The sequence below is a fragment of the Oncorhynchus mykiss genome, chromosome 10, assembly GCF_057628025.1.
Source record: "Oncorhynchus mykiss isolate SJ-2025 chromosome 10, ASM5762802v1, whole genome shotgun sequence".
In the NCBI taxonomy this organism is placed as follows: Eukaryota; Metazoa; Chordata; class Actinopteri; order Salmoniformes; family Salmonidae; genus Oncorhynchus; species Oncorhynchus mykiss.
Window position 1 is genome coordinate 50,921,671 of NC_143031.1, and position 26,438 is coordinate 50,948,108.

General features: G+C 44.6%; 1 protein-coding gene across 2 annotated transcripts; it reads left to right on the forward strand.

Annotated features, from left to right (window-relative positions):
• The first annotated feature begins 21,655 nt into the window (after window positions 1-21,655).
• Window positions 21,656-24,855, forward strand: tm4sf21a (transmembrane 4 L six family member 21a). Of its 2 annotated transcripts, XM_021618949.3 has the most exons (6): window positions 21,656-22,100; window positions 22,218-22,470; window positions 23,083-23,148; window positions 23,563-23,696; window positions 23,867-24,053; window positions 24,362-24,855. In XM_021618949.3, exons 2-6 carry the CDS (start codon window positions 22,294-22,296, stop codon window positions 24,368-24,370), a joined length of 573 nt encoding a protein of 190 aa, XP_021474624.2. In that variant the 5' UTR covers window positions 21,656-22,100; window positions 22,218-22,293; the 3' UTR covers window positions 24,371-24,855. The 2 variants fall into 2 exon arrangements, with proteins under 2 accessions (XP_021474624.2, XP_021474623.2); XM_021618948.3 differs by lacking the exon at window positions 21,656-22,100 and having other exon boundaries at window positions 22,188-22,470.
• The last annotated feature ends 1,583 nt before the right edge of the window (window positions 24,856-26,438 follow it).

The following is a 26,438-nucleotide window of genomic DNA, read 5'->3' on the forward strand; positions in this document are numbered from 1 at the left end:
TGGTGATGCAAAAGAGTACAGGACCTGTGATGGCATAGACCTGCAGTAGGACAGACCACCAGTTGATCCCTGATTCACTCCTGGCCTAAAGTACATTCCACAACTGAAGGGAGCTGTGCTCTAGGGAAGAGGGATGAAGGAGCATAACCCGAGATCCTCTTTATGTTTTTAATGGTAATTCGTACCTTTATGCAATACTTCCCTTGCTCCGGATAATAGTAAAAAAACACCTCACCTTCACTATACTCCATCTTCTTCCATACTGGGTATGTGGATTTATATAGCCCTCTCTCTCTCTCTGTGTGAGCTATGACCTGTTTCCATGAACTACACGGGGACCTGCACAGATATCTTCCATAAACGCTCATAGTTCTAGACTGCCAAGGGGTCAGAGACCCCATTTGGTCTACATAGAACTCAACTGAGACATCCTTCCCTAGCTCTACTCTCACTTCCTGTTTACCCAGATTAAGTGACCTTTTGTATTTTGTTATTACAACATCCTCATCTTCTACACTATGGGTCAAGTTACCCCCTGCTTTCTCAGGTGGGTTGTGGTGTATTAAGAATATGGCTCCCACAACCAGACAGCTCAGACCGACGAGTACTCCTGTAAAGCCCCACCCCTTCCCGGAAAATACATCACCAGCTAGAGACCAACCCACACTTTCACTTCTAACGAATCTTCGTTAGAGAGGTAACCTCCGAACCTTATTGGTATTCGGTTCTTCTCCTAACTCTGTGATTTTTCGACAGTGTCAGTGTGTCTTACCCTCCCGCAATGTGTTATATGAACCCAGGTAGCACTTTCAGCTATTCTCACCGCAAAGGCTGTCACCAGGAGCATGGTATGGCCCCTCCCACTGTGACTCTTTCCAGTTCTATTTCTTTAGTGATTGGACCCAGACCCAGTCTCCTGGCAGAATCTTGTGTGTAATCTCCTTCTGTAGTTCTCCTGTTGGGCATAAAATCTCAGACATACGGGTGTGGTTACTGAACAGTTTCCTCATGTGTTCTGCTAGTATTTTCTGTCTCTACAAAACAGTGTTCCGGCCTTCCTAATTCTGGCATTCTATATGGTCTTCCAAATACTTTCTCAAATGGGGATAACCCATCTTTATCGGGGGTTATTCTTATAGTCATTAACACAATAGGTAAACACTGCATCCAATTTTTTACCTGTACTCATGTGCGTTTTTCTAAGCCTGCTTTCTGTCTACTATTATTCTGTGCACAAATAACACAATGTGAACATTAAAACATTTAAAAAAGTTAGTTATTCCGTATGCTACAAAGTGTTATCTAATTATCTCTACCATACCATCCCTCCGGTTGATACGTGGCTCTGCCATTGTATCAAAACAGCAGCGTATCTAAACAATAATTTCGGCAGTATGGGTAACTTATTAAAAGGTCTGAATAAAAATTCAGCATAATGCCACAGCATTTCCTAAACTTTACTGCTGTCACGTCTACTCCCGCTTACCTGGCAACCCTCATTACGCATGCCTGCGCCCCATCATGAGGCAAACCTGGACTCCATCACTACCCTCATTACTTCCCTTTAATCTAGGAACTCCCTAACATCACTCCACTGGCAGTATTGGTTCAGTTTTCAAGTCCAGACATTTCTCTTGATTTGTAACTCTCCATGTTCATTATTATTAAACTCACCATCTGCACCTGCATCCTGACTCCTTGCGTCTGGTTACATAATACTGCATCAGAAATTATGGAAGAATACACCATCTTCCAGACGTTCGAGAAACAGGGTCATCTACTACACCAACACTGCAACCAGCTGAGTCTACTGGATATAACCATGAAGGAGGTCCTCCACGTTCTCCACCGCCTCGACTCCACCAGCGAGGTTCTCCATACCTCTGACGGAGGGCCTCTTACCTTCGGTCGTCAAAGTGAGCCAGTCCCCCAGCCGTCCGACCAGGTCAGCGATGCCCGACTTATGACGGTACTCCTTCGAAATGCAGTGGCTTCCTACTCCAGTGCTCCCTCTATTTCTCCTACCAGACGGCAGCCCCCACCAAGATTGCCATGGTCATTTCCCAGCTGACCGGACAGGCGTTGGAGTGGGCTACGTCCGTCTGGGAGAGAGGAGCGGATGAGTTGGGTTCCTATGAGCGGTTCATGGCTCTGTTCAGGGCCATCCTCCAGAGAGCAGAGAGGGAGATTAGCAACTTTTTGAACACCAGCAGGGTGCCCAGACTGATGTGGAGCACGCCCTACCTTTCGGACTGTGGCAGCCTCCAGCAGATATAATGAGCTGGCGTTCCGCACTCTATTCCGCAGTGGACTGCGCGAGGAGATCCAGATGGAGTTGGCATGTCAAAGATGACAACCTATCCTTGGATGCTCTCATCTCGATGGCCATCCATGCGTATAACCTTCTTTGGGAGCGTCGGTGTCCACCTCGCCACTTGCCTCGCTCCTATGACTGTCCTGTGGCAGAACCCATGGAGGTGGGGGCCACGCACCTCTCTGGTTGCCGGAGAGAGCTGGGGCTCTGTCCCTATTGCAGCCAAGAGGGACACCAGCTTCAGCGGTGCCCGGTGCGTCCAAACCCGGGGTCCTCTAGAGCAGAGCGGCGGCCCTGTGGCCTTCCGTCCTTAGGGTATTCCATCATCTCTTTCCACCAAACACTTTCTGGGTTCAATTTCACTGGCTGGCTTTCCCTCATCTGTCTCTATAGCTCTACTGGATTCCGGTGCCGCTGGGAACTTCATCAACCAGGCTCCTGACTCCTCCCTGAACACAACTTCTTACAAACTCTCCTCTCTTTTTCCTGTCCAAGCTCTGGATATGCAACCATTGGTATCCAGCATATTTACTCATGTCACAGCACCACTCACCCTCACAGTGGGACACAAGCACCAGGAAAGCCTTCCCTTCTTCATCATCGCACCCATACACAAAGTCATCCTCAGCCACCCACCATCTCCTGGTCAGAGAGGAGGATTACCGCCCGGGGACCAGGATGTCGGAAGACCTGCTTTCCCACACCCTGTGGTTCCACGTCGGTGGAGGGTCCTGTGAGTGTCCACCAGCCCATCAATCAGTCCTTCCGTATCTCTGGCCCGTGTTTTGGGACGTAGATGTGGACATCCGCCAGGCTCTGGAGAGGGAAGCCGCTACTGCCACCTGCCCTCCGGAGTGCATCTACGTCACCAAGGGGATCAGAGATTGGTTGCTGACCTGGGCACACACATCCCTCGCTGCTGGACATCCAGGTATCACCCGCACCGCTCAATCACTTTCTTAGAAATACCGGTGTCCCACTTTGGCGCAGGACATTGCACAACTTGCCAACTCATGTTCAGTATGTACTACATCTCCCCGGCATGCTCCAGCAGGCAAACTCTTTCCACTTCCCGTGGCTCAGCGTCCCTGGTCTCATCTGTCCATTGATTTTGTCACTGATTTCCCCTCTGATGGTTTCACCACCATTTTGGTGGTTGTGGACATATTCTCAAAATCATGGCGTTTCATCCTTCTGTCTGGTCTCCCTACCGCTCTCCAGGTTGCTGAGGCACTGTTCCAGCAGGTCTTCCAGCACTTCCGGGGGATATCGTCTCCGATCGTGGCTCGCAATTCACATCACGTGACTGAAGGCTTTCATGAAGAAGCAGGGGGTCATGGTCAGCCTCACCTCCGGGTACCATTCTCAATCTAACGGGCAGGTGGAGAGGATGACCCAGGAGCTGGGGAGGTTCCTGAGGGGTCACTGCCAGGACCGGCAGGGGGAGCGTGCCCGATTCTTTCCTTGGGCTGAATATGCCCAGAATTCATTGCGACACTCCACCGAGCTGACTCCCTTCCAGTGTGTTCTGGGTTATCAACCGGCCCTGGCTCTGAGGAATCCGAGCCAGACCAACACTCCTACGGTGGATGAGTGGTTTAGACGTGCAGAAGAGGTATGGAACGATGCCCACCTGAGACTCCAGCGCACCATCCGCCGTCAGAAAGAGCAGGTGGATTGCCACCGCAGTGAGGCTCCCATGTTCCATCCTAGCGATCACATCTGGCTCTCTACCAGGAACCTCCCACTCTGCCTGCCCTGTAAGAAGCTGAGTCCCCGGTTTGTGGGGCTGTTCAAGGTACTCCAGAGGGTCAACGAGGTAGATTACAACTCCCCACTAACTATACGATCTCACCATCTTTTCATGTTTCCCTTCTCAGGCCGGTGGTTCCCGGTCCCCTGGCTGATGCCATCCCCCAACACCCCTCCGCCTCCCTTGAACACACTGAGGGGAGCCCCGCCTATGCCGTCAGATCACTCCTGGATGTCGTGTGAGTCGGCTCCAGTACCTGGTGGACTGGGAGGGGTATGGTCCAGAGGAGTGGTGCTGGGTTCCGGTGTACGACATTCTAGATCCCAACATCATCCGAGAATTCCACCTTCGCCATCCGGCCCGCTCCTCGACGGCTTCGTCCTGCGGCTCGAGTTGCGTGTCGGGGGTGGGGGCAACCCATCATTACACACACCTGGCAACCCTCTTTATGCACACCTGCGCCCCTTCATGAGGCACACCTGGAAACCATCACTACCCTGATTACTCCCCCTTTATCTAGCACTCCCTCGCATCACTCTTCAGGCAGCATTGGTTCAGTTTTCATGTCCAGACGTTTTGCTTCCTGACTCACATGTGTCGATGTTACAACTGCGGCAAAGTTGATATGCTTCAGTTTGCTGCCATATGACTGGTTTCACATTTGTCTCCAGCGTTAAGGTAAAACAGATCTAAAACATGTGTAATTTATATTTACAATTCCCTTATCCAAATGTATTACTCATTTACCTAACTCTTATCAATAGCTCTTATCAAGTTGTAAATGGCAGTGAATGGTGTTATTTTTATCTGTAAAAATAAAGTAGATGCTTTTTCCACTAGGAAACAGTAGGTTAGCTAAACCTTATTCATGGTTTCCTTGCACGTAAAGGTAGTGGAATGTTGAGGGAATTAAGTCAAGGTCAGAACAAAGTGTATCTGTAGCCATACCTCTGCCACACCCTCATTTATTTATTTGATCTCCACCCCAAATGAAAAGCGGGAGAATAGCATGCTATTCTCATGCTTAAGTTCAAGGTCAGAATACTCAGAGAAAAGTGTATAAAAAGAGAATTGCATTCCATTATTGCACGCTTAACTCGTGTCAATCGGTCCCTTGAGGTGTAGATTTAAAAAATGAAGGCGTGGCAGAGGTGTGTTTACAGACATATTCTGACCTTGACTTAATTCCTTCATAATTCCACCTTTACACGCGATGAAATTATTAATAAGTTTGAGAAATCTACTTTATTCTTTCATATAGAAATAACACAATTCTAAATGCATGGTAATTTACAAATTGATAAGAGCTAAGCTGTTTGGATAAGGGGATTGTAAATATAAATGACAGTTGTTTTAGATCTATTTTTACCTTATGATCGCTGGAGACATGAAACCAGTCACACTGCACTAGAGACAGCCAACTGAAGCATATCAACATATCACCTTTTCCACAGTGAAGTTTATGAAATGCTGGCCTTACAGCTTGCAGGGATAAAATCTGGAGACCCAAGCTATAGTAGCCAAGCGCAAATGACAGTGTGGTGCTAAACCTGCCGAGTTGATTTAGGATTTCTCGAATGTTTTAATTATATACCCCGGCTTTTCACTGTGATTTTACAATTTGTATCATGTTAAATATTAGCCACTATCGGCAGCCACCATCAGTTATACCCACATACGCTTATAACTGTCACTTTAATGTTTGTTCTTTACATTTTAAATCATTCAATTACATCATTAGTCTACCTTTCTTTCCTCTGTCACGTTCATATGGTTGTTCCTGAGGATCACTAGAAATATCGGATCATATTAGGAAAAACATATTACAAGTTGTGGAATAATTTGGGACGTGTAGCCTATTTGAATCATTATGGAACGCAGATCATTTGTAGCAGTTTAAACCTGGAGCCTGGTGTACGGTTCACAACGACTGGACCGTTGTCATCACAGTTCCATGATTAGTGATAATTATTAGGTTAGATTTATAGACTAATATATAGACTACTGTTCAACCCCTATTGTACACTTTTCTCACCTTCCATTATTTAATCGATTGAATAATTGAATATGGCAAGTTTTACCAATATATTTTGTGTGTAAAGGCTCTCCAAATCATTTTTTTTGTTTTATTATTCATAAATACTTTCCTAACCCTAAATAATATACAAGATGAGTATTTTTTTATTTAGTAATTGGTGCTGAAAAAGAGACAAACATACACTGAGTGTACAAAACATTACAAACACCTTTCTAATATTGAGTTGCACCGCCTTTTGCCCTCAGAACATCCTCAATTTGTTGGGGCATGGAATGTACAAGGTGTCGGAAGCGTTCCACAGGGATGCTGGCCCTTGTCGACTCCAATGCGTCGCACAATTGTGTCAAGTTGGCTGGATGTCCTTTGGGTGGTGGACCATTTTTGATACACACAGGAAACTGTTGAGCATGAAAAACCCAGCGGCGTTGCAGTTCTTGACATACTCAAACCGGTGCGCCTGGCACTTAAATATTTTGTCTTGCCCATTCACCCTCTGAATGGCACACATATAAACTCAGCAAAAAAATAAACACCCTCTCACTGTCAACTGCAGTTTTATTTTCAGCAAACTTGACATGTGTAAATATTAGTATGAACATAACAAGATTCCACAACTGAGACATAAACTGAACACGTTCTACAGACATGTGACGAACAGAAATTGAATAATGTGTCCCTGAACAAAGGGGGTGGGGGTCAAAATCAAAAGTAACAGTCAGTATCTGGTGTGGCCACCAGCTGCATTAAGTACTGCAGTGCTTCTCCTCCTCATGGACTGCACCAGATTTGCCAGTTCTTGCTGTGAGGTGTTAACCCACTCTTCCACCAAGGCACTGGCAGGTTCCCGGAATATTTCTAGGGGGAATGGCCCTAGCCCTCACCCTCCGATCCAACAGGTTCCAGATGTGCTCAATGGGATTGAAATCCGGGCTCTTCGCTGGACATGGCAGAACACTGACATTCCTGTCCTGCAGGAAATCACGCACAGAATGAGCAGTATGGCTGGCGGCATTGTCATGGTGAAGGGTCATGTCAGGATGAGCCTGCAGGAAGGGTACCACATGAGGGAGGAGGATGTCTTCCCTGTAACACACAGCTTTGAGTTTGCCTGCAATGACAGCAAGCTCAGTCCAAGGATGCTGACACACCGCCCCAGTCCATGACGGACCCTCCACCTCCAAATCGATCCCGCTCCAGAGTACAGGCCTCTGTGTAATGCTCATTCCTTCGACAATAAACGCGAATCCGACCATAACCCCTGATGAGACAAAACTGTGACTCGTCACTGAAGAGCATTTCTTGCCAATCCTGTCTGGTCCAGCGACGGTGGATTTGTGCCCTTAGGCAACTTTGTTGCCGGTGATGTCTGGTGAGGACCTGCCTTACAAGCCCTCAGTCCAGCCTCTCTCAGCCTATTGTGGACAGTCTGAGCACTGATGGAGGGATTGTTGGTTCCTGGTGTAACTCGGGCAGTTGTTGTTGCAATCCTGTACCTGTCCCGCAGGTGTGATGTTCGGATGTACCGATCCTGTGCAGGTGTTGTTACACGCGATCTGCCACTGCGAGGATGATCAGCTGTCCATCCTGTCTCCCTGTCGCGCTGTCTTAGGCGTCTCACAGTACGGACATTGCAATGTATTGCCCTTGCCACATCTGCAGCCCTCATGCCTCCTTGCAGCATGCCTAAGGCACGTTCAGAGTCAGTAGAAAGGCCTCTTTAGTGTCCTAAGTTTTCATAACTGTGACCTTAATTGCCTACCGTCTGTAAGCTGTTAGTGTCTTAACGACTGTTCCACAGGTGCATTTTTTTTGCTGAGTTTACAATCTATGTTTCAATTGTCTCAAGTCTTAAAAATCATTCTTTAACCTGTCTCCTCCCCTTTTAATAGGTGACATCAATAAGGAATCACAGCTTCCACCTGGATTCACCTGGTCAGTCTCTACAGTATGTCATGGAAAGATGTTTCCTAATGTTTTGTACACTAAGAGTATATGTATTTATATGGCTTTCTTTCATTGATCCGTAATATATTATTATTATGTATTTATTATTTATAAGTCTTTCAAGAAAATGTATTTTAAATGTCCACCAAATTTAAAGAGTGGGTTTAGATAAATGTACTGAATGAAAACTACAGAGAAAATATTTTGGCCAGGAACTTGGTTGAATTAGTTTAATTAAATGTATACAGCGCTCGCAAGGGAACCTGCGTAAGGTAAGTCTGAATACCAACTACTGAGATGTCACACCCTGATCTGTCTCACCCGTTCTTGTGATTTTCTCCACCTCCTCCAGGTGTCGCTTATTTTCCCCAGGTTATTTATCCCTGTGTTTCCTGTCTCTCTGTGCCAGTTCATCTTGTATGTTTGTCAAGTTAACCACTCCTTTTTCTCTTCTCTTTGCTTTCCTTTTTCTCTTCTCTTCTCTTTGTTTTCTGGACTCCATTCCCACCTGCCTGACCATTCTGCCTGCACTGACCTCGAGCCTGCCTGCCCTTCGGTACCTACTGGACTCTGAACTGGTTTTGACCTTTTGCCTGTACACGACCATTCTCTTGCCTACCCCTTTTTGGATTAATAAACATCTAAGACTACAACCTCATGTAGCTATGCATGCCTCATGTGTCTGCATCTGGGTCTCGCCTTGTGCCCTTAATTGAGAAGTGCATAGGAAAGGCATGCATAGGTAGACATACATTTCCTGAGTGTGAATTGGGCTCATGTTAAAAAAATAAATAATGTATAAATGAACATGCACAATGTAATCATATGTCAAATATGTAAGTTGAAAGCACTGTTTTCGTGTGTGGGTGTCTCTGACCTTGCCAACAGACTAAGACCTGTGAAAGGATCAGTGGTTCACAAATCAGGGCCTTGATGGGCTCTGCAACAGTAACAAGGGGCAATATGTAATGAAACTTGTTTTTTGGGCTGAGAAGGTTTCTTTGAGATCATCAGGCGACGTCCCAAAAAATAGACAACTAGACAAAAATCTCCAGGGGATCATGACAGAATGTCCTGTGTTTTTAAACATCGTTGGACACAGGAATGTTCCTGCAACGTTCCAACATTCTTGAACATTAATATCTTAATATTATGAGAACATGGCAACCATGTTCTATGTATGTTTTGTGTGACGTTGATGGAATATTCTCCTAACCCTCAGAAAAATGGACATACGAGTGTTCTTGCAATGTCTCATGAAATGAGTCTAGTACATTAATATTGTATTTTCGGAGAACATGGTAACCACATTCTGGGTATGTTCTGTTTGACATTTAGGGAATGTTCCCCCAACTCTAATGCCAAAACATGCTAAAAAGGTTCTCAGAAGGTTTTTGCCAACATTGTAAAATAGAATGTTGCCTTAACTAACAGAAAACTGGATACTCATTAGAGGAACATTACGGGAAACATTACAAAAATGTTCTCTCTCCCTAGAATTGATAGCTGGGTAGTTTATAGTACTATTTTAACAAGCGTTGCTGACTTCAGACGCTACAGGCATTTTGGTGAGAAGACCGATTTTCGGGATGTCTCATGGTCTGACTGTGGATGCGGAAGGCCGACAGTTATAGGCGGATACTGCGGATTTAGATGCAGGCCATGCAAAAAACTGATATCTCTATCTAAAACTGATGTCTCTATCTAAAACTGATATCTGTATCTAAAACTGATATCTATCTAAAACTGATATCTGTATTTTGATGGGGATTTATTTTATTATGCTGCACGGGCGCATCAATAGACTCTTAAAGAATATAACAAGCATGTAAAATGGATTTGTCATCCATCCCCATGGGGAAAGCAAATAACTCGCAAACAAAATAAATACATGGTTATTGACCTTCATAAATTAGGCAATGGGTACAAAACAATAAATATATATACACTACCGGTCAAAAGTTATAGGACACCTACTCATTCTAGGGTTTTTTTTTATTTTTACTATTTTCTACATTGTAGAATAATAGTGAAGACATCCAAACTATGAAATAACACATATGGAATCGTGTAGTAACCACAAAAGTGTTAAACAAATCTAAATACATTTCATTTTTGAGATTATTCAAATAGCCAAACTTTGCCTTGATGACAGCTTTGCACACTCTTGGTATTCTCTCAACCAGCTGCACCTGGAATGCTTTTCCAACAATCTTGAAGGAGTTCCCACATATGCTGAGCACTTTCTGGCTGCTTTTCCTGCATTCTGCAGTCCAACTCATCCCAAACCATCTCAATTTGGTTGAGGTCAGGGAATTGTGGAGGCCAGGTCATCTGATGCAGCACTTCATCACTCTCCTACTTGGTCAAATAGCCCTTACACAGCCTGGAGGTGTGTTGGGTCATTGTCCTTTTGAAAAACAAATGATAGTCCCACTAAGCACAAACCAGATGGAATGGCGTATTGCTGCAGAAGTGTGTCTTGAATTCTAAATAAATCACAGACAGTGTCACCAGCAAAGCTAATTAAACTAATTCAACACCTCCTCCTCCATGCTTTACGGTGGGAAATATACACATGCGGAGATCATCCGTTCACCTACAACACGTCTCACAATGACACAGCGGTTGGAACCAGAAATCTCCAATTTGGACTCCAGAACAAAGGACAAATTTCCACCAGTCTAATGTCCATTGCTCATTGCTCGTGTTTCTTGGCCGAAGCAAGACTCTTCTTATTATTGGTGTCCTTTAGTAGCAGTTTCTTTGCAGTAATTCGACCATGAAGGCCTGATTCACACAGTCTCCTCTGAAAAGATGTTGAGATGTGTCTGTTGCTTGAACTCTGTGAAGCATTTCTTTGGGCTGCAATTTCTGAGGCTGGTAATCCTCTGCAGCAGAGTTAACTCTGGATCTTCAATTCCTGTGGCGGTCCTCATGAGAGCCAGTTCCATCATAGAGCTTGGTGGTTTTTACGACTGCACTTGAAGAAACTTTCAAAGTTCTTGAAATTATTCATATTGACTGACCTTCATGTCTTAAAATAACGATGGACTGGTGTTTCTCTTTGCTTGTTTGAGCTGTTCTTGCCATAATGTGGACTTGGTCTTTTACCAAATATTTTTCTCATTTACAACTGCGACCTGGCCAAGATAAAGCAAAGCAGTGCGACTAAAACAACAACACAGAGTTACACATGGGATAAACAAACGTACAGCCAATAACACAATAGAAAAATATGTATACCGTGTGTGCAAATGAGGTAAGGAGGTAAGGCAATAAATAGGCCAATAGTGGCAAAGTAATTACAATTGAGCAATTTACACTGGAGTGATACATGTGCAGATGAGGATGTGCAAGTAGAAATACTGGTGTGCAAAAGAGCAGAAAAACACATATGGATTTGAGGTAGGTAGTTGGTTGGATGGGCTATTTACAGATGGCTATTTACACAGCTTCAGCGATCGGTAAGCTGCTCTGACAGCTGACGCTTAAAGTAAGTGAGAGAGATATAAGTCTCCAACTTCAGTGATTTTTGCAATTCGTTCCAGTCATAGGCAGCAGAGAACTGGAAGGAAGGAGGCCAAAGTAGGTGTTTGCTTTGGGGATGACCAAGTGAAATATACCTGCTGGAGCGCGTGCTACAGGTGAGTGTTGCTATGGTGGCCAGTGAGCTGAGATAAGGTGGAGCTTTACCTAGCAAAGACATTTACTGCCTTTGTATAACCCCCCACCCCCCTACACCACCTTGTCACAACACAATTGATTGGCTCAAATGCATTAAGAAGGAAAGAAATTCCACAAATAACATTTGAAGAAGGCACACCTGTCAATTCAAATTACATTCCAGGTGACTACCTCATGAAGCTGGTTGAGAGAATGCCAAGAGCGTGCAAAGCTGTCATCAAGGCAAAGGGTGGCCATTTGAAGAATCTCAAATATAAAATATATTTTGATTTGAATAACATTTTTTGGTTACAACATGACTCCATATGTGTTATTTCATAGTTTTGATTTCTTCACTATTATTCTACAATGTAGAAAATAGTACAAATAAAGTCAAATCCTTGAATGAGTAGGTCATATGATTAAAGTTGCTAAGCTTGCTAGATAACCTATAACAAATGACAGAATATTTCCTATTTGGCAAAATCTATTTTTTGATTAGGCCTATACAGCACAGGAGGCTGCTAAGGGGAGGACCGATCATAGTAATGAAGTGAATGGAATGGTATCAAACACATGGAAACCATGCGTTTGAGTGCGATACCATTCAATTTATTCCATTGCAACCATTACTATGAGCCCGTCCTCCCCAATTAAGGTGCCACCAACCTCCTGTGTTATACAGTTAGCAAATCAGCTCATGAATAACGGGGAGCTGAAGAGAGGAAATTGTTTAAACATCAAGGTATCTTAACGGGGACCAACTCTGTTTAGTAAAAAAAATATCCATATCTACTCTCATACTGTTTGTTGATCACACATTCTTTACCGAAGCTCTCATATGGGCAGCAATACAAGATAGTGCAGAGAAGCGGGGGAAATGTTATATCTGTATTTTGTCATGTATAGGAAAAATATCCTAGGCCCTATATAAGACTATATGAGGCTACTCCGTGAGTCAATAGATAAATAATACACTTGATTTAGGCTACATTTCCCATGTTAAATGTTTCTTACCAGTGATAGATTAGCAAACTAATAAATAAGCTACCACATCTGCTTGTCTAGCCAGAGATCAATTAACCAAACATACAGACCGAGATTTAGTGAAACAAAATCACATTGATTGATTATCAGACAAGTCACAGTCTTTTGGTCAGGAGTAGGACCATACTGGTCTCAGAGCATTTCATATTATTCTGTACGTAAATCCGAGACACTCCATTTAGTATGATGTGTTCCGTTTCGTATGGTATGTATTAATATGTGGATGTCCATCACCCATTTCACATGATAAGTTGTGAATCTACAGGAGTCCCAGGCCTACCTGGACATGGGCGATATGATCCTCCAAGGTGGCCGAGTAGATCAGGATGTATACGATATACACGACCACCCGACACCCAAGCATGTCCCAGAACACCTCGTTCACGAATGCCTGGAACACTGACGGAGCATTGGCTAATCCATTAGGCATCACCAAGTACTCGTAATGCCCAGACATTGTGCTGAAGGCTGTCTTCTATTCATCCCCCTCACGGATGCAGATCAGATTGTAGGCACTCCGCAGATCCAGTTTAGTAAAACACCAGGCCCCACAGAGCTGTCAATGAAGGCCAGTACCAACGGTAGAAGGTAGCGGTACTTGGTGGTGAAGGAGTTAAGACCTCTGTTGTTGATACATGGACGTAGACCACCCTCCTTATTGGCCATGAAGAAGAAGCCTGCTGATGCAGGAGAGGTGGATGGACAGATAAAACCCTGTTGATAAGCCTCCTGGATGTACTCCTCTCTAGAACCTTGGTTTTAGCCACCGTCAGGGAATAGACGCAGTCTGCTAGCAGGTCGATGGTCGGGAGACACTGTGGCCCCGTCCGACGATACCCCCGGACAGGGCCAAACAGGCAGGATATAACCCCACCCACTTTGCCAAAGCACAGCCCCCACACCACTAGAGGGATATGTTCAACCACCAACTTACCATCCTGAGACAAGGCCGAGTATAGACCACAAAGATCTCCACCACGGCACAACCCGAGGGGGAGCGCCAACCCAGACAGGAAGATCAAGTCAGTGACTCAACCCTCTCAAGTGACGCACCCCTTCTAGGGACGGCATGGAAGAGCACCAGTAAGCTAGTGACTCAGCACCTGTAATAGGGTTAGAGGCAGAGAATCCCAGTGAGAGAGGGGAACCGGCCAGGCAGAGACAGCAAGGGCAGTTCGTTGCTCCAGTGCCTTTCCGTTCACCTTCACACTCCTGGGCCAGACTACACTCAATCATAGGACCTACTGAAGAGATGAGTCTTCAATAAAGACTTAAAGGTTGAGGTTTAGAAATTCTAGGGACAGTAAGGAGGCCTGCATCTTGTGACCGTAGCGTACGTGTAGGTATGTACTGCAGGACCAAATCGGAAAGATAGGTACGAGCAAGCCCACAAACTGTTAGGGCCTACATAAAGCTGTCCCAAAGGCAGAGCTTTCTTTCCAGCACAATGGAGTGAATCCTTACCACCGCTGCACCTGGCTATCAGCGGAGCCTTATCTGGCAGTGAAACAATTAATTCAGCCTCGAAATTAAGAGGTGAAAATAGACCAAATTATTAGGGTGAGGCACATGGGCTACTAACAACAATGTCTCTACACAACATACACTTAGTATTACTTTCTTAGCTACGGTATACATATCTCCCTTGCATATTAGATCATTTATGCAGCAGCATACAAGACATTTTTGGACTCACCTTGGCTTGTGCTGTGCTCACTTAAACATGAAGTTGGCACGACGGTTTTGTCATCAAACTTTGTCATCAAAGTCTGGCATTCTCTGCATTTATGGTGGGAAAAAAAACACAGCAGCATTGAATAGGAGGCTACTGTTACTGATTGCTTTGCACTGCTTGCAGTTAGCCACTGATTCCTTCCAAATGACTCATTGTTAAATTTGCGATTTCCAACTTGTTGTGTAATGTTTATGTCCAATGGCTGATGAGCACCGATACGTTTTATCAATAATTTCGCTTCATTATTTATCTTCATATGACATGGATTAGAAAGGATTTGCCAGTAGATTGTCGACTTGATTTATGATAATGACTGCTAGCTAAGACTTTGAAAGTCCAATCAAAGCTGTGATTTGATGTCATTCTGTGGCCGATGACCTTGAGCCTGCTTGGATGGGCACTTCTAATATAACTCTATGGCAGAACCCAAACATTTTCGAGCTCTAACCTTAGGCTTGTGGGTGATGTACTGTCCCATGAGTGACAGAAAACTGAGCCAATCAGGCGCAACGCTCTGTATTTTCTGCTGGCTTGCCCCACCACCACCACAGAAAGCACTGAGCTAGGCTGAAACACATGCATTTTGGAGCTGCCTTACTCAAGAAAGCAAAAAAGAGACCATGTTTGTATGTAGCTTTATTAACTCAATGACATTTTTTTGTTATATTGTTAGCAAACAAATTAGTATTAATTTGCCCCACTTGCTCTGAATGACTGGTTGCCACTGCTTGCAGTGATGGGCACTCTCGAATGTCTTAATCATAGTCTACCCCGAATTTCTCTGTTTCCTTTTTCTATTGTGTTAAATATTAGCCACTATCAGTATTGACCATCAGTAGGCCTGATAACAACACATCAAATAGGGGATGTTTATATTTGTCCCATTTCACACATGTACAAGTGTTTAACCTGTACAAGTGTGTGGTGTGAAATGGAAATATGTTTTTGCATATCCCCCTCCCCTAAAACACCCTCAGAGAGTGGGGTAACGGCCAGGGATAAGCCATAATTGACAGCGACCCTGGAGCAATTAGGATTAAGTGCCTTGCTCAAGGGCATAGTTGACTCTGAGATTCAAACTAGCAACCTTTTGGTTGCAGGCCAATGCTCCAATTTACTGTTAGGTCCCTTCAGTTGGTAACGCCTACATTATCATTCAATTGAATTACATTGTTTTGTTTGACTTCATTTGCTTCCTCTTTAAATGCCATCACGGCCATGTGGTTGTTGGTGAGGATCATTAGTAACAGTTGATAATAATACATAAATTACATTGTTATAGAGCGGAAAACGTAGCCGTAACAGTTTGAACCAGATGGTTAGTGCAGGCAAGTGCAGGCAATAGACGAGGGTATAGTGGCTGAATTACACTATTCTCCCTTTTATAATTATATGTACACTAATCTTCCAACATTACCATGAGTTGAAGATCTGAATATGGCAAGTTCCAGGATAAGTCAAACCACTGTATTTTTGATTCATCAATATATTTTGTTTGTAAAGGCTTTCCAAATCTGATTTTATAAATGTATGATACTTTCATATCCCTAAATACTCTACAAGATCAGAGTATTTTTCAATCTACCAATTGGTGCTGAAATGAAGACGTATATGCACATGTTTAGATTTCTTCTTTCATTTGTCCATAATATTCTGAACCCGTTCTCTCATTATATTCTAGTGAGTCTGTCAACAAAACTCAAACTAAAAGGTACACCGTATTTAAAGGGATGGCTTAAGATACACGACATGACCAAAAGTATGTGGATACCTGCTTGTCGAACATCTCATTCCAAAATCATGGGCACTGATATGAGTCTGGAGGCTGCTATAACAGCCTCCACTCTTCTGAGAAGGCTGTCCACTAGATGTTGGAACATTGCTGCGGGGACTTGCTTCCATTCAACCACAAGAGCATTTGTGAGGTCGGGCACTGATGTTGGGGCGATCAAGCCTGGCTCGCGCTCAATGTTCTAATTCACCCCCAAGGTGTTCGATGGGTTTGAGGTCAGGGCTCTGTGCAGGCCAGAGAAGTTCTTCAACACTGATCTCAACAAACCATTTCTGTATGGACCTCGCTTTGTGCACATGGGCATTGTCACGCTGAAACTAAGGGGCCTAGGCTGAACCATGAAAAACAGCCCCAGACCATTATTCTTCCTCCACCAATCCTTAACAGTTGGCACTATGCATTCGGGCAGGTAGCGTTCTCCTGGCATCCCCCAAACCCAGATTAGTCCGTCGGAATGCCAGATGGCGAAGCGTGATTCATCACTCTAGAGAACGTGTTTCCACTGCTCCAGAGTCCAATGGCGGCTAGCTTTATACCACTCCAGCCGACACTTGGCATTGCGCATGGTGATCTTAGGCTTGTGAGGCTGCTCGGCCATAGAAACCCATTTCATAGAGCTCCCAACGAACAGTTCTTGTGCTGGCATTGTTTCCAGAGCCAGTTTGGAACTCGGTAGTGAGTGTTTCAACCGAGGACAGATGATTTTTACGCGTTACGCGCTTCAACACTCGGTGGTCCCGTTCTGTGAGCTTGTGTGGTCTTCCACTTCCCTGCTGAGCCGTTGTTGCTCCTAGATGTTTCCACTTCACAATAGCAGCACTTTCGGTTGACCGGGGCAGCTCTAGCAGGGAAGAAATTTGACGAATTGACGAATTGACTTCAGTAAGGCCATTCTACTGCCAATGTTTTTCTTTGGAGATTGCATGCCTGTGTGCTCGATCTAATGCACCTGTCAGCAACGGGTGTGGCTGAAATAGCCAAATCCACTAATTTGAAGGTGTGTCCACAGACTTTTCTATATACATATAGTGTAAATGTACTTAAAACCCTATTGAATAAAAACTCCTTGAAAACATTTGTTGGCCAGCAAGTGGGAGGGTTTTCAGTGGTTGAATTAAATATATAGTGCGCACGGTACAGTAGCTACACCTGCAGAGCACGTTATGCGACTGAATAAGGTTCGTCTGAATACCAACTACTGAGAAATGTGCAGGTCGGAAAGGCTTGCGAGGCGGAGGGGTAGGTTTCGGGACGAGAGCCAGACCCGGTCCCCCGGGGCCTCACTGCGGTGACAGTCTGCGCCAACTTTTTGGAGCAGCACGGGCGCTGAAGGTGGACATGGGCAGCTATATCCTCAGGCACCCCATAGTGCCGGAATACGTGTGTAAACAGGGCCTCCGCAGTCTGTAGGGCCGTAGGGAGACCGGGCAAAGGGAGGAGATGACAGGCCTTAGAAAAACGATCCACAACGACCAGGATCGTGGTGTTACCCTGTGAAGGAGGAAGACAGGAAATGTACCGACAGGTGTGACCACGGCCGTTGTGAAATGGGTAAGGGTTGTAACTTACCTCTGGGCAGGTGCCTAGGAGCCTTACACTGAGCGCACACCGAGCAGGAGGAAACATAAACCCTCACATCCTTAGCCAAAGTGGGCCACTGTCCGACCAATCCCAGGATGACCAGAGGAGGGTGACGTGTGGGCTCAATAGATCAGCCGATCGTGGACAGCAGACGGAACGTACAGATGCCCAGCTGGACACTGGAGGGGAGCGGGCTCTGCACGTAATGCGTCCAGCTCCCACACTACCAGCGCCACCAGTCTCCTCGCCGCCTGGATGTACTCCAGATTGCGGTGGTCAGTCCAGAAGAGAAAAGGGTGTTTAGCCCCCTCAAGCCAAAGAGAGCCCTCAGGTGACTAAAAGCCCTGTCCGCCTCAGCTGACCACTGCAAGTGCACCGGGCCACCCTTCAGCAGTGAGGTAATGGGAGCCGCCACCTGACCAAAACCCCAGATAAACCTCCGGTAGTAGTTGGCAAACCCTAAGAACCGCTGCACCTCCTTTACCGTGGTGGGAGTCTGCCAATTACGCACGACTGAAATGCGCTCACTCTCCATCTCCACCCCTGAAGTGGATATGCGATACCCTAGGAAGGAGACGGACAGGCATTTCTCAGCCTTGACGTACAGGTCATGCTCCAACAGGCGACCAAGCACTCTGTGCACCAGGGACACATGCTCAGTGCGTGTAGTGGAGTATATCAAAATGTCATCAATATACACCACTACACCCTGCCCGTGCAGGTCCCTGAAAATTTTGTCTACAAAGGCTTGGAAGACTAATGGCGCATTCATCAACCCATGACGAGGTACTCATAGTGCCCAGAGGTGGTACTGAAAGCCGTCTTCCACTCGTCTCCCTCTCGGATACGCACCAGGTTGTAAGCGTTCCTAAGATCTAGTTTGGTGAAGAAGCACGTCCCGTGCATTGACTCTATTGCTGTGGCTATGAGCGGTAGCGGGTAACTGTACCTCACAGTGATCTGATCCAGACCCGATAGTCTATACACTGGCGCAGACCTCCCTCCTTCTTCTTCGCAAAAAATAACCTCGAGGAGGAGGGTGAAGTGGAGGACCGAATGTACCCCCGATGCAGGGATTCGGAGACATATGTTTCCATAGCCTCCGTCTCCGCCTATGAGAGGGGATGCATGTGACTCCTGGGAAGTGCAGCGTCTACCAGGAGACCTATCGCGCAATGTAGGAAAGTCAATAAGGAAGAGACTAATTATCTCCGAATGACCCCCCTGCATCACCATGCCCAAAGGCGCTGTGACCTCCCTAATCAACCCTGACCCTAATGGTCGAATATCTAAGGCTTGAACGGGGAAGGGCACATCCACGGGAACGATGGGGATCCCTAAACTTTTGGCTATCAATAAAATTCCCAGCTGCGCCTGAATCGACGAAGCGCCTTCTGCTGGGAATGCGGGGAAAACTCAGGGAACGTAACAGACAAACATATGTGCAACAGAGGGCTCTGGGTGAGAATGGTGCCGGCTCACCTGGAGTGACGCCAGAGCGCCCTGCCTGCTGCCTTGATTCCCAGAGAAACCAACCCGGCACCGACTGGCAGTGTGACCTCTGCGGCCACAGATGGTGCATTAGTGGGAACCCCCTCCGGTCTCCCTGCGCCCTGCCCCTCCCAGCTCCATGGGTATCGGAGAGGGGGAGGATGGAACCACCAGACCCCGATCTGAACATCTGCGAGTAGCCAGCAGGTTGTCCAGCCGGATGGACAGGTCCACCAGATGGTCAAACGTGAGGGTGGTGTCTCTGCAGGCCAGCTCCCGACAGACGTCCTCGTGCAGACTGCAGTGGTAATGGTCGATCAGGGCCCAGATGTTCCATCCCGCGCCGGCAGCCAAGTTCCTAAACTCCAGGGCGAACTCCCGGGCGCTCCTCGTCTCCTGCCTCAGATGGATGAGGCGCTCACCCGCCGCTCTACCCTCGGGCGTGTGGTCGAAAACTGCCCGGAACTCCTCAAACTGGTCCAACGCCGCATCTCCCTCTCTCCACACGGCGTTGACCCACTCCAGGGCTCTCCCGGTGAGGCACGAGACGAGGTCGGACACCCTCTCACGGTCCGATGGAGCCAGGTGGACGGTGGCCAGATAGAGGTCTAATTGCAACAAGAACCCCTGGCAGTTCGCAGCCCTCCCGTCGTACTCCTGGGGCAAGGAAAGACGGATCCCACTGGGTTCATGCGGGAAAGGGGTGCTCAGGAGAGACCCCTGTTGTGCTGGTGGAGGCGCTGGAAAAACTCCCTGTCTCACCCAGCGGTCCATTGTCTGGACAACACGATCCATGGCGGCGCCAAGATGGTGAAGCATACCTGCATGCTCCTGGACTTTAAAGGGGGTGTCCCCTAAACAAGCTGGGAACTAGACAAAATCTCCAGAACGGCGTATGTTTTAAGTAACTGTCCAGTGAAAATCTCACTTTAAAAGTTCATTTTCCATTAACTCATAGCCAAATAATGTTGTTGACTCATCCTATACTCGTATTTGTGGCCAAAGCATAAATTGTAGGGGGAAAAAAACACTTCAAAAACCCAACGTCAAACATCGCAAAGAGACCATTTAAAAAATGCTTGCTATTTCCTCATAGAATATGATGTCATGGCCAATCAGCGGTCTAGAGCAGGATGAGCTGGCCAATCAGAGGTCTACTTGCTTGAATATTTGTAATGACCGGTATATGCCCACACCATCTGTTGTTGGGGTACACCCACACCATTCCAACACAGAACAGTTGCTTTTTAACATACTTCATTTTAAAATGTTGGAAGGAAAACTATCTCACTCATTTTCGAAGTAATTATAGGTCATATATCATAGAAATCTGAAACCACTGGACAGCTACTTTAAAGGTAATTGGAGACAGGAATTGTTCTTACAACATTCCCATGAAACATGTCTAGAACATTAATATCTTATATTCTGAGAACATGGCAACCATGTTCTGTAAATATTTGGTGGGACATTGATGGAATATTGTCCTAACTCTCAGAAAACTGGACACATGAATGTTTTTGCAATGTTCCAATGAAACGTGTCTAGAACATTAATATTGGATATTCTGAGAACATGGCAACCACGTTCTGGGTAAGTTCTGTTTGACATTTAGGGAATGTTCTCCTAACTCCAATGCCAAAACATTCTAAATCGGTTCTCATGAGGTTTTTGCTAACATACTTAGATGGTTCCCCTAACTAACAGAAAACTGGACACTCAAACATCTGGGGAACATTGCGGGTAACATTACAAAAACTTTCTCTCCCTAGAATTGTCACCTGCGCTAACACCAAAGAGCTCCCTTAATTACTACTCACAGGTTTTAACTCATGGTAATCTTCGAAGAAAAGAGAAACCTACACACTGCTTTTGCTAGTATCACTTATTTTTTATTCAAGCTTACATGTCGGCCTCTTGGTTTTTGTCAGATCCTTTTTTTTGTAATCAAAAGGATGCTCATTGCTCATCATCCTATAATGACAGACTAAATCATATTACTGAGTATGTAACTGAGAAATCTTTGGTTAGCGGTGCACACAAATGTTTCCAATTAACATCTCAATTGGGAAGTTACAGTTACTCAATTCAAAACAGCTAATGTTTGTAAGTGGTGAATGACATTCCTTTATCCTAGCTCACCGTGGCTAGTGTGCAGTCTCATATTAATGTTTAACCAGTCACTTGTTAATGTTTTACTGCTGATGTCAAAGACTTGTTGTATCCCTCCCATCTACAGCATCATGCACTACCGGTCCAAAGTTCACAAGGAGTGTTTTTTTTTACAGAAACTCAGATAGACAATACAAACACACACTGGCGGAACACATTCCGTGTAGCTTGGAAGATTTGAAAGAAGCAGAACAACACAAAAACAATTACCCTCTCTTATTCATTAGAGAATATTGTGACAATGGGGGCATACTAAACAGACAAATAACTGTAGTCTGGAGGCTTTGTAGGTTATTTCTCAGGTACCCTATTCTGACTATGGTTTGGTGTTTATCACCAAAGGAAACCATGCCAACCTCTAGTGTTAATCATAACACCATAATCGATTTGACATAAATGACGCCATTCAAAGTCCCCCAGCCATGTTGGGTGAAGAATAGGTGTCCAATTATAGCCTTTGCTTTACTATGACTCACAGTACACTATTACACCCACACAAAACCACTCCTCCCACCTAGTATGTATTCTATTCCCCCCCGTACATCACCAGGTAGAGAGAAAAAAAAGGTGAGTGGACAAGACGATTGTTTTCATCAGAAAAGACCCTTTGTGGAATTCTAAGAGTTTGTTTTACAACTTTATACCTAACTGAAAGAACCCTGTTTTTCTTTTGGAATGTTCAAGGCTCTCATCGTCCAAGGGTCTCAAACCTATTGGCTGCACAGTTCTTAGACAAGTCAAACCGTACGTGGCAGATAGGATGTGTACAGGTAAATGCTCCCGGTGTATTGGGGTGACGCTATACCCACTGGCAGTCATCTCAATCATCTGTAACATCATACTGTTCTTCCCGGGTTGGGAGACCAGTTACGCCAAAGACGGATACATCACAGAAGAGGTGAAGTACATGGGAGGACTGGTTGGAGGGGGACTAATGGTAAGTTCTTTCTTCTTAAATAATGAATGGTGTTTAATTTAATTATGCAATATTTTTTGGGAAATCCCCCATAACCATTCATATGAGCATGTCAGTGAAATGTCATTTGGACTTTGCTTTGTTTATTGATGAAACCCTTGTTAGGTTCCACATGATTCACAAGTATATGTATAATGGGGAGTCACCCATGAGTTGACACAGTTAAGTTATCCAAGGGGGCCAGTGATTCAAAATATGGTTTACATGTTTGAGTGTTTTCTACTAGTTTTTAGATTTTTACATGGTTAGGGACAAACTACAGTGTGATATGTAAGTAATCTGGTGAATCATGCTGCTTTATTTGCCAAGAAGCTCACCACAGCCCTTATCAAAGTGCACATTTGCTGGACCTTCCTACTACTGCCTCATTCATTCAAGAACAAGAGCAACAAAATAATTCACACACAAAAATAAAAACATTCAACCATTCTCTCACATTCAACCACTTGTTCAAATGCAAATAGTTGTTATTGTCAAATGTTGATTTTTAAAAATGTAGCCTTTACTTAACCAGGATAAAAGTCCTTGAGGTTACATGCATGGTACTGATTTCCTTGCCCATTCCCTTTCCAGGTGTTGGTCCCAGCATTGTACATCCATGTTACTGGACAGCAGGGATGCTGTGCCAACCGCTGCGGGGTAAGTCCTCTTTACAGACAAGAAAACACTGGAGAAGTCTATAAGAATGATAACTGTTGAACTATAAAATACTAGAAAACTCTAAAAAGAAGAGCAGGGAATTGAAAGATTACTTTCGAAAGATTACAAAAGGATCAGAGCTACAGATGCAGAGATACAGATAGACAGAGACAGAGAGAGTAAGGTAGATAGAGAGACAGAGCAAGAGAGAAAGAAAGAAAGGAAGGAAGGAATCATACGTGATAGGATGCAAAGAAAACAGGAAATACTAAATAAGATAGTCATCATAATTTTTAGCACTTTGAAATTAACATGTATTATTTATTATTATTTTTTAATTATAACTTTATTTAAGAACCTGTAATAATGCTGAAAGACCAATATATTAAAACTTAACTAATCTTGTTTCCACAGATGTTCCTCTCCATTGCCTTTGCTGCGGTCGGGGTTGCTGGCGCCCTCTACAGTTTCATAGTGGCAATGCTTGGCCTGATTAATGGGCCCTACTGTAGAGTGCTGCTGCTCTGGACAACTCCCTTCAAAGACAGGTTAGTGTCTTCATAGATCACAAACACACACTCATTAACTTACACAAGCGCACATGCACGCACGCACGCACACACACACACACCCACCCACCCACCCACCCACCCACCCACCCCCACCACCACCACCACGCTTATAATTAATTACAACCCTCTCCGGCTTTCCCCATCAGAGAGGACAGTTACCTGAACAACCGTGATCTGTGGGGATTGTGCACAGCGCCTAAAAACGTGGTGGAGTTTAACATTGGGCTGTTTGCCATCCTGCTGGTGACAAGCTCTCTGCAGCTGGTGCTCTGTTGCACCCAAATGATCAACGGGCTCTTTGGATGCCTCTGTGGAACCTGCACCAACAAAGGGGTATGGAAGGGGAGGGGTCCCTTACACCTGTTTGTGAGACAGTTATCATTGGATTTAATAGAAATATTTTCTTCAATTAAGTACATTTTTAAATGTAATGTTATTGTGATATAAATCCTTAAAATGTATCAGCTATAGCCTACACTGCTGAAAAGTTATACGCTATAGGAAAAGGAGACCAATTAACTCTTATAGGATTGTCTTCTAGAGAGCTGAATAGTCCTTCACTGTGGGGAAAGTTTCCTTATTAAATTTGTCTCCCTGTGGGGAAAGTTTCCTTATTAAATTGTTAATCTTGTCCCAAGCAGGTTATCTAATGGAAGGAAGACTCTTACTCTACTCTCCATCCATGATGGATTGACTGGCGCCTCTAAGTGGACCAAGAGAGACATTGGCTTCAATATGTTTGCAATGTGATGCACAACATTCTCCCTTATTTTAATATTTGCAATGTGATATCCCTTCTAAATTAGCATTTTAGCCATTTAGCAGACCCTCTTCTTCAGAGTGACTTACAGTTAGTGAATTCAACTAAGGCAGGTCAACAGTATACCAAATTACCATTTGTCAGTATAGTTAGATGCAAATTTATAATGTGTTTAAATGTGTTTTTAACAAAAAATAACGACTTGTCCGATACATGGATTGGTATCATTTCAGAATTTTCCCAGTAAACTCTTCAGTGACATGCAATTGCAATTCAGTGGTGCAGCATATAATATACAATATCAATTCTCTGTGTTCATTATATACATGCATTGTACACATTTTCTGAAATAAAATGAATTATTTTTTATTCTTACATTCTATTTGTGCTCTCTTCTCCATTGTATTTATACATAGGACCCTTTATGTTGAAAATAAGAGAGACAAATGTATGATTTCTACTAATTGAGTCCATTACTAAGTAATTGTTAATGATGGTCTATTCTCCATTACACGAGGCATGAATTAATGCATTATACAGTGCCTTCAGAAAGTATTCACACACCTTTGTCCAAATGTTGTGTTACAAAGTGGGATTAAAATGTATTTAATTATCATTTTTAGTCCAAGTGGAATACAAATTCTAACATTTGTAAAACATGAATGAAAAATAAAACACTAATATATGTTGATTAGATAAGTATTTAACCCACTGAGTTAGAAACATGATAAAATTACCTTTTGCAGCAATTACATCTGGGAAAGTCTCTAAGAGCTTTGCACACCTGAATTGTACAATATATACACATTATTTCAAAATTATTCTAGATCTGTTAAGTTGGTTGTTGATCCCCAGCTAACAATGACCTGTCGATCCGCCAGTATTTTTTGGGTGGCACGCCGTCAGTGGCTTGCCGCGGTCGGGCCTCCGGTGGCAGATCATTGGCATGCCGAAAGTCGGCAATCGCTCATTTCTTGAGCGGCAAGCCGATATGCTAGGTGGTCTTCAGTGGAAGAACCTTCAGTGGAGGAACTTCGGGCATGTCGATATGTGGACCCATGCGTGCGACCTGCTATAACACCTTCTCATAAATTGAATAAGTACTGCTACTATTGCTGAAAACAATATAGAGTATGAAGAGTGGTACTCCGTGGTGTGTTGTGCTGTATTTGCCCCGAACACTCAGGACATAAAGTTAATTTATTTGTCATATTTTTAGCCGTTTTACTTTAGTGCCTTATCGCAAACAGGATGCAAGTTTTGGAATATTTTTTTAGGCTTCCTTCTTTTCACTCTGTCAATTAGGTTAGTATTTTCCTATTATAGCCATTAAACTGTAACTGTTAGGGCATTATCACATCTGAAATTTGGTACCCTGGTTTGGTTACCTGGAGCTTTTGTTATAATTAGGGTCAGTTTGTTATATCTGGAGTACTTCTCCTGTCCTATTCGGTGTCCTGTGTGAATCTAAGTGTGCTTTCTCTAATTCTCTCCTTCTCTCTCTCGGAGGACCTGAGCCCTAGGACCATGCCCCAGGACTACCTGACATGATGACTCCTTGCTGTCCCCAGTCCACCTGGCTGTTCTGCCTTATTATTATTCGACCATGCTGGTCATTTATGAACATTTGAACATCTTGGCCATGTTCTGTTATAATCTCCACCCGGCACAGCCAGAAGAGGACTGGCCATCCCACATATGCTCTCTCTAATTCTCTCTTTCTTTCTCTCTCTCGGAGGACCTGAGCCCTAGGACCATGCCCCAGGAATACCTGACATGATGACTCCTTGCTGTCCCCAGTCCACCTGACTGTGCTGCTGCTCCAGTTTCAACTATTCTGCCTTATTATTATTCGACCATGCTGGTCATCTATGAACATTTGAACATCTTGACCATGTTTTGTTATAATCTCCACCCGGCACAGCCAGAAGAGGACTGGCCACCCCACATAGCCTGGT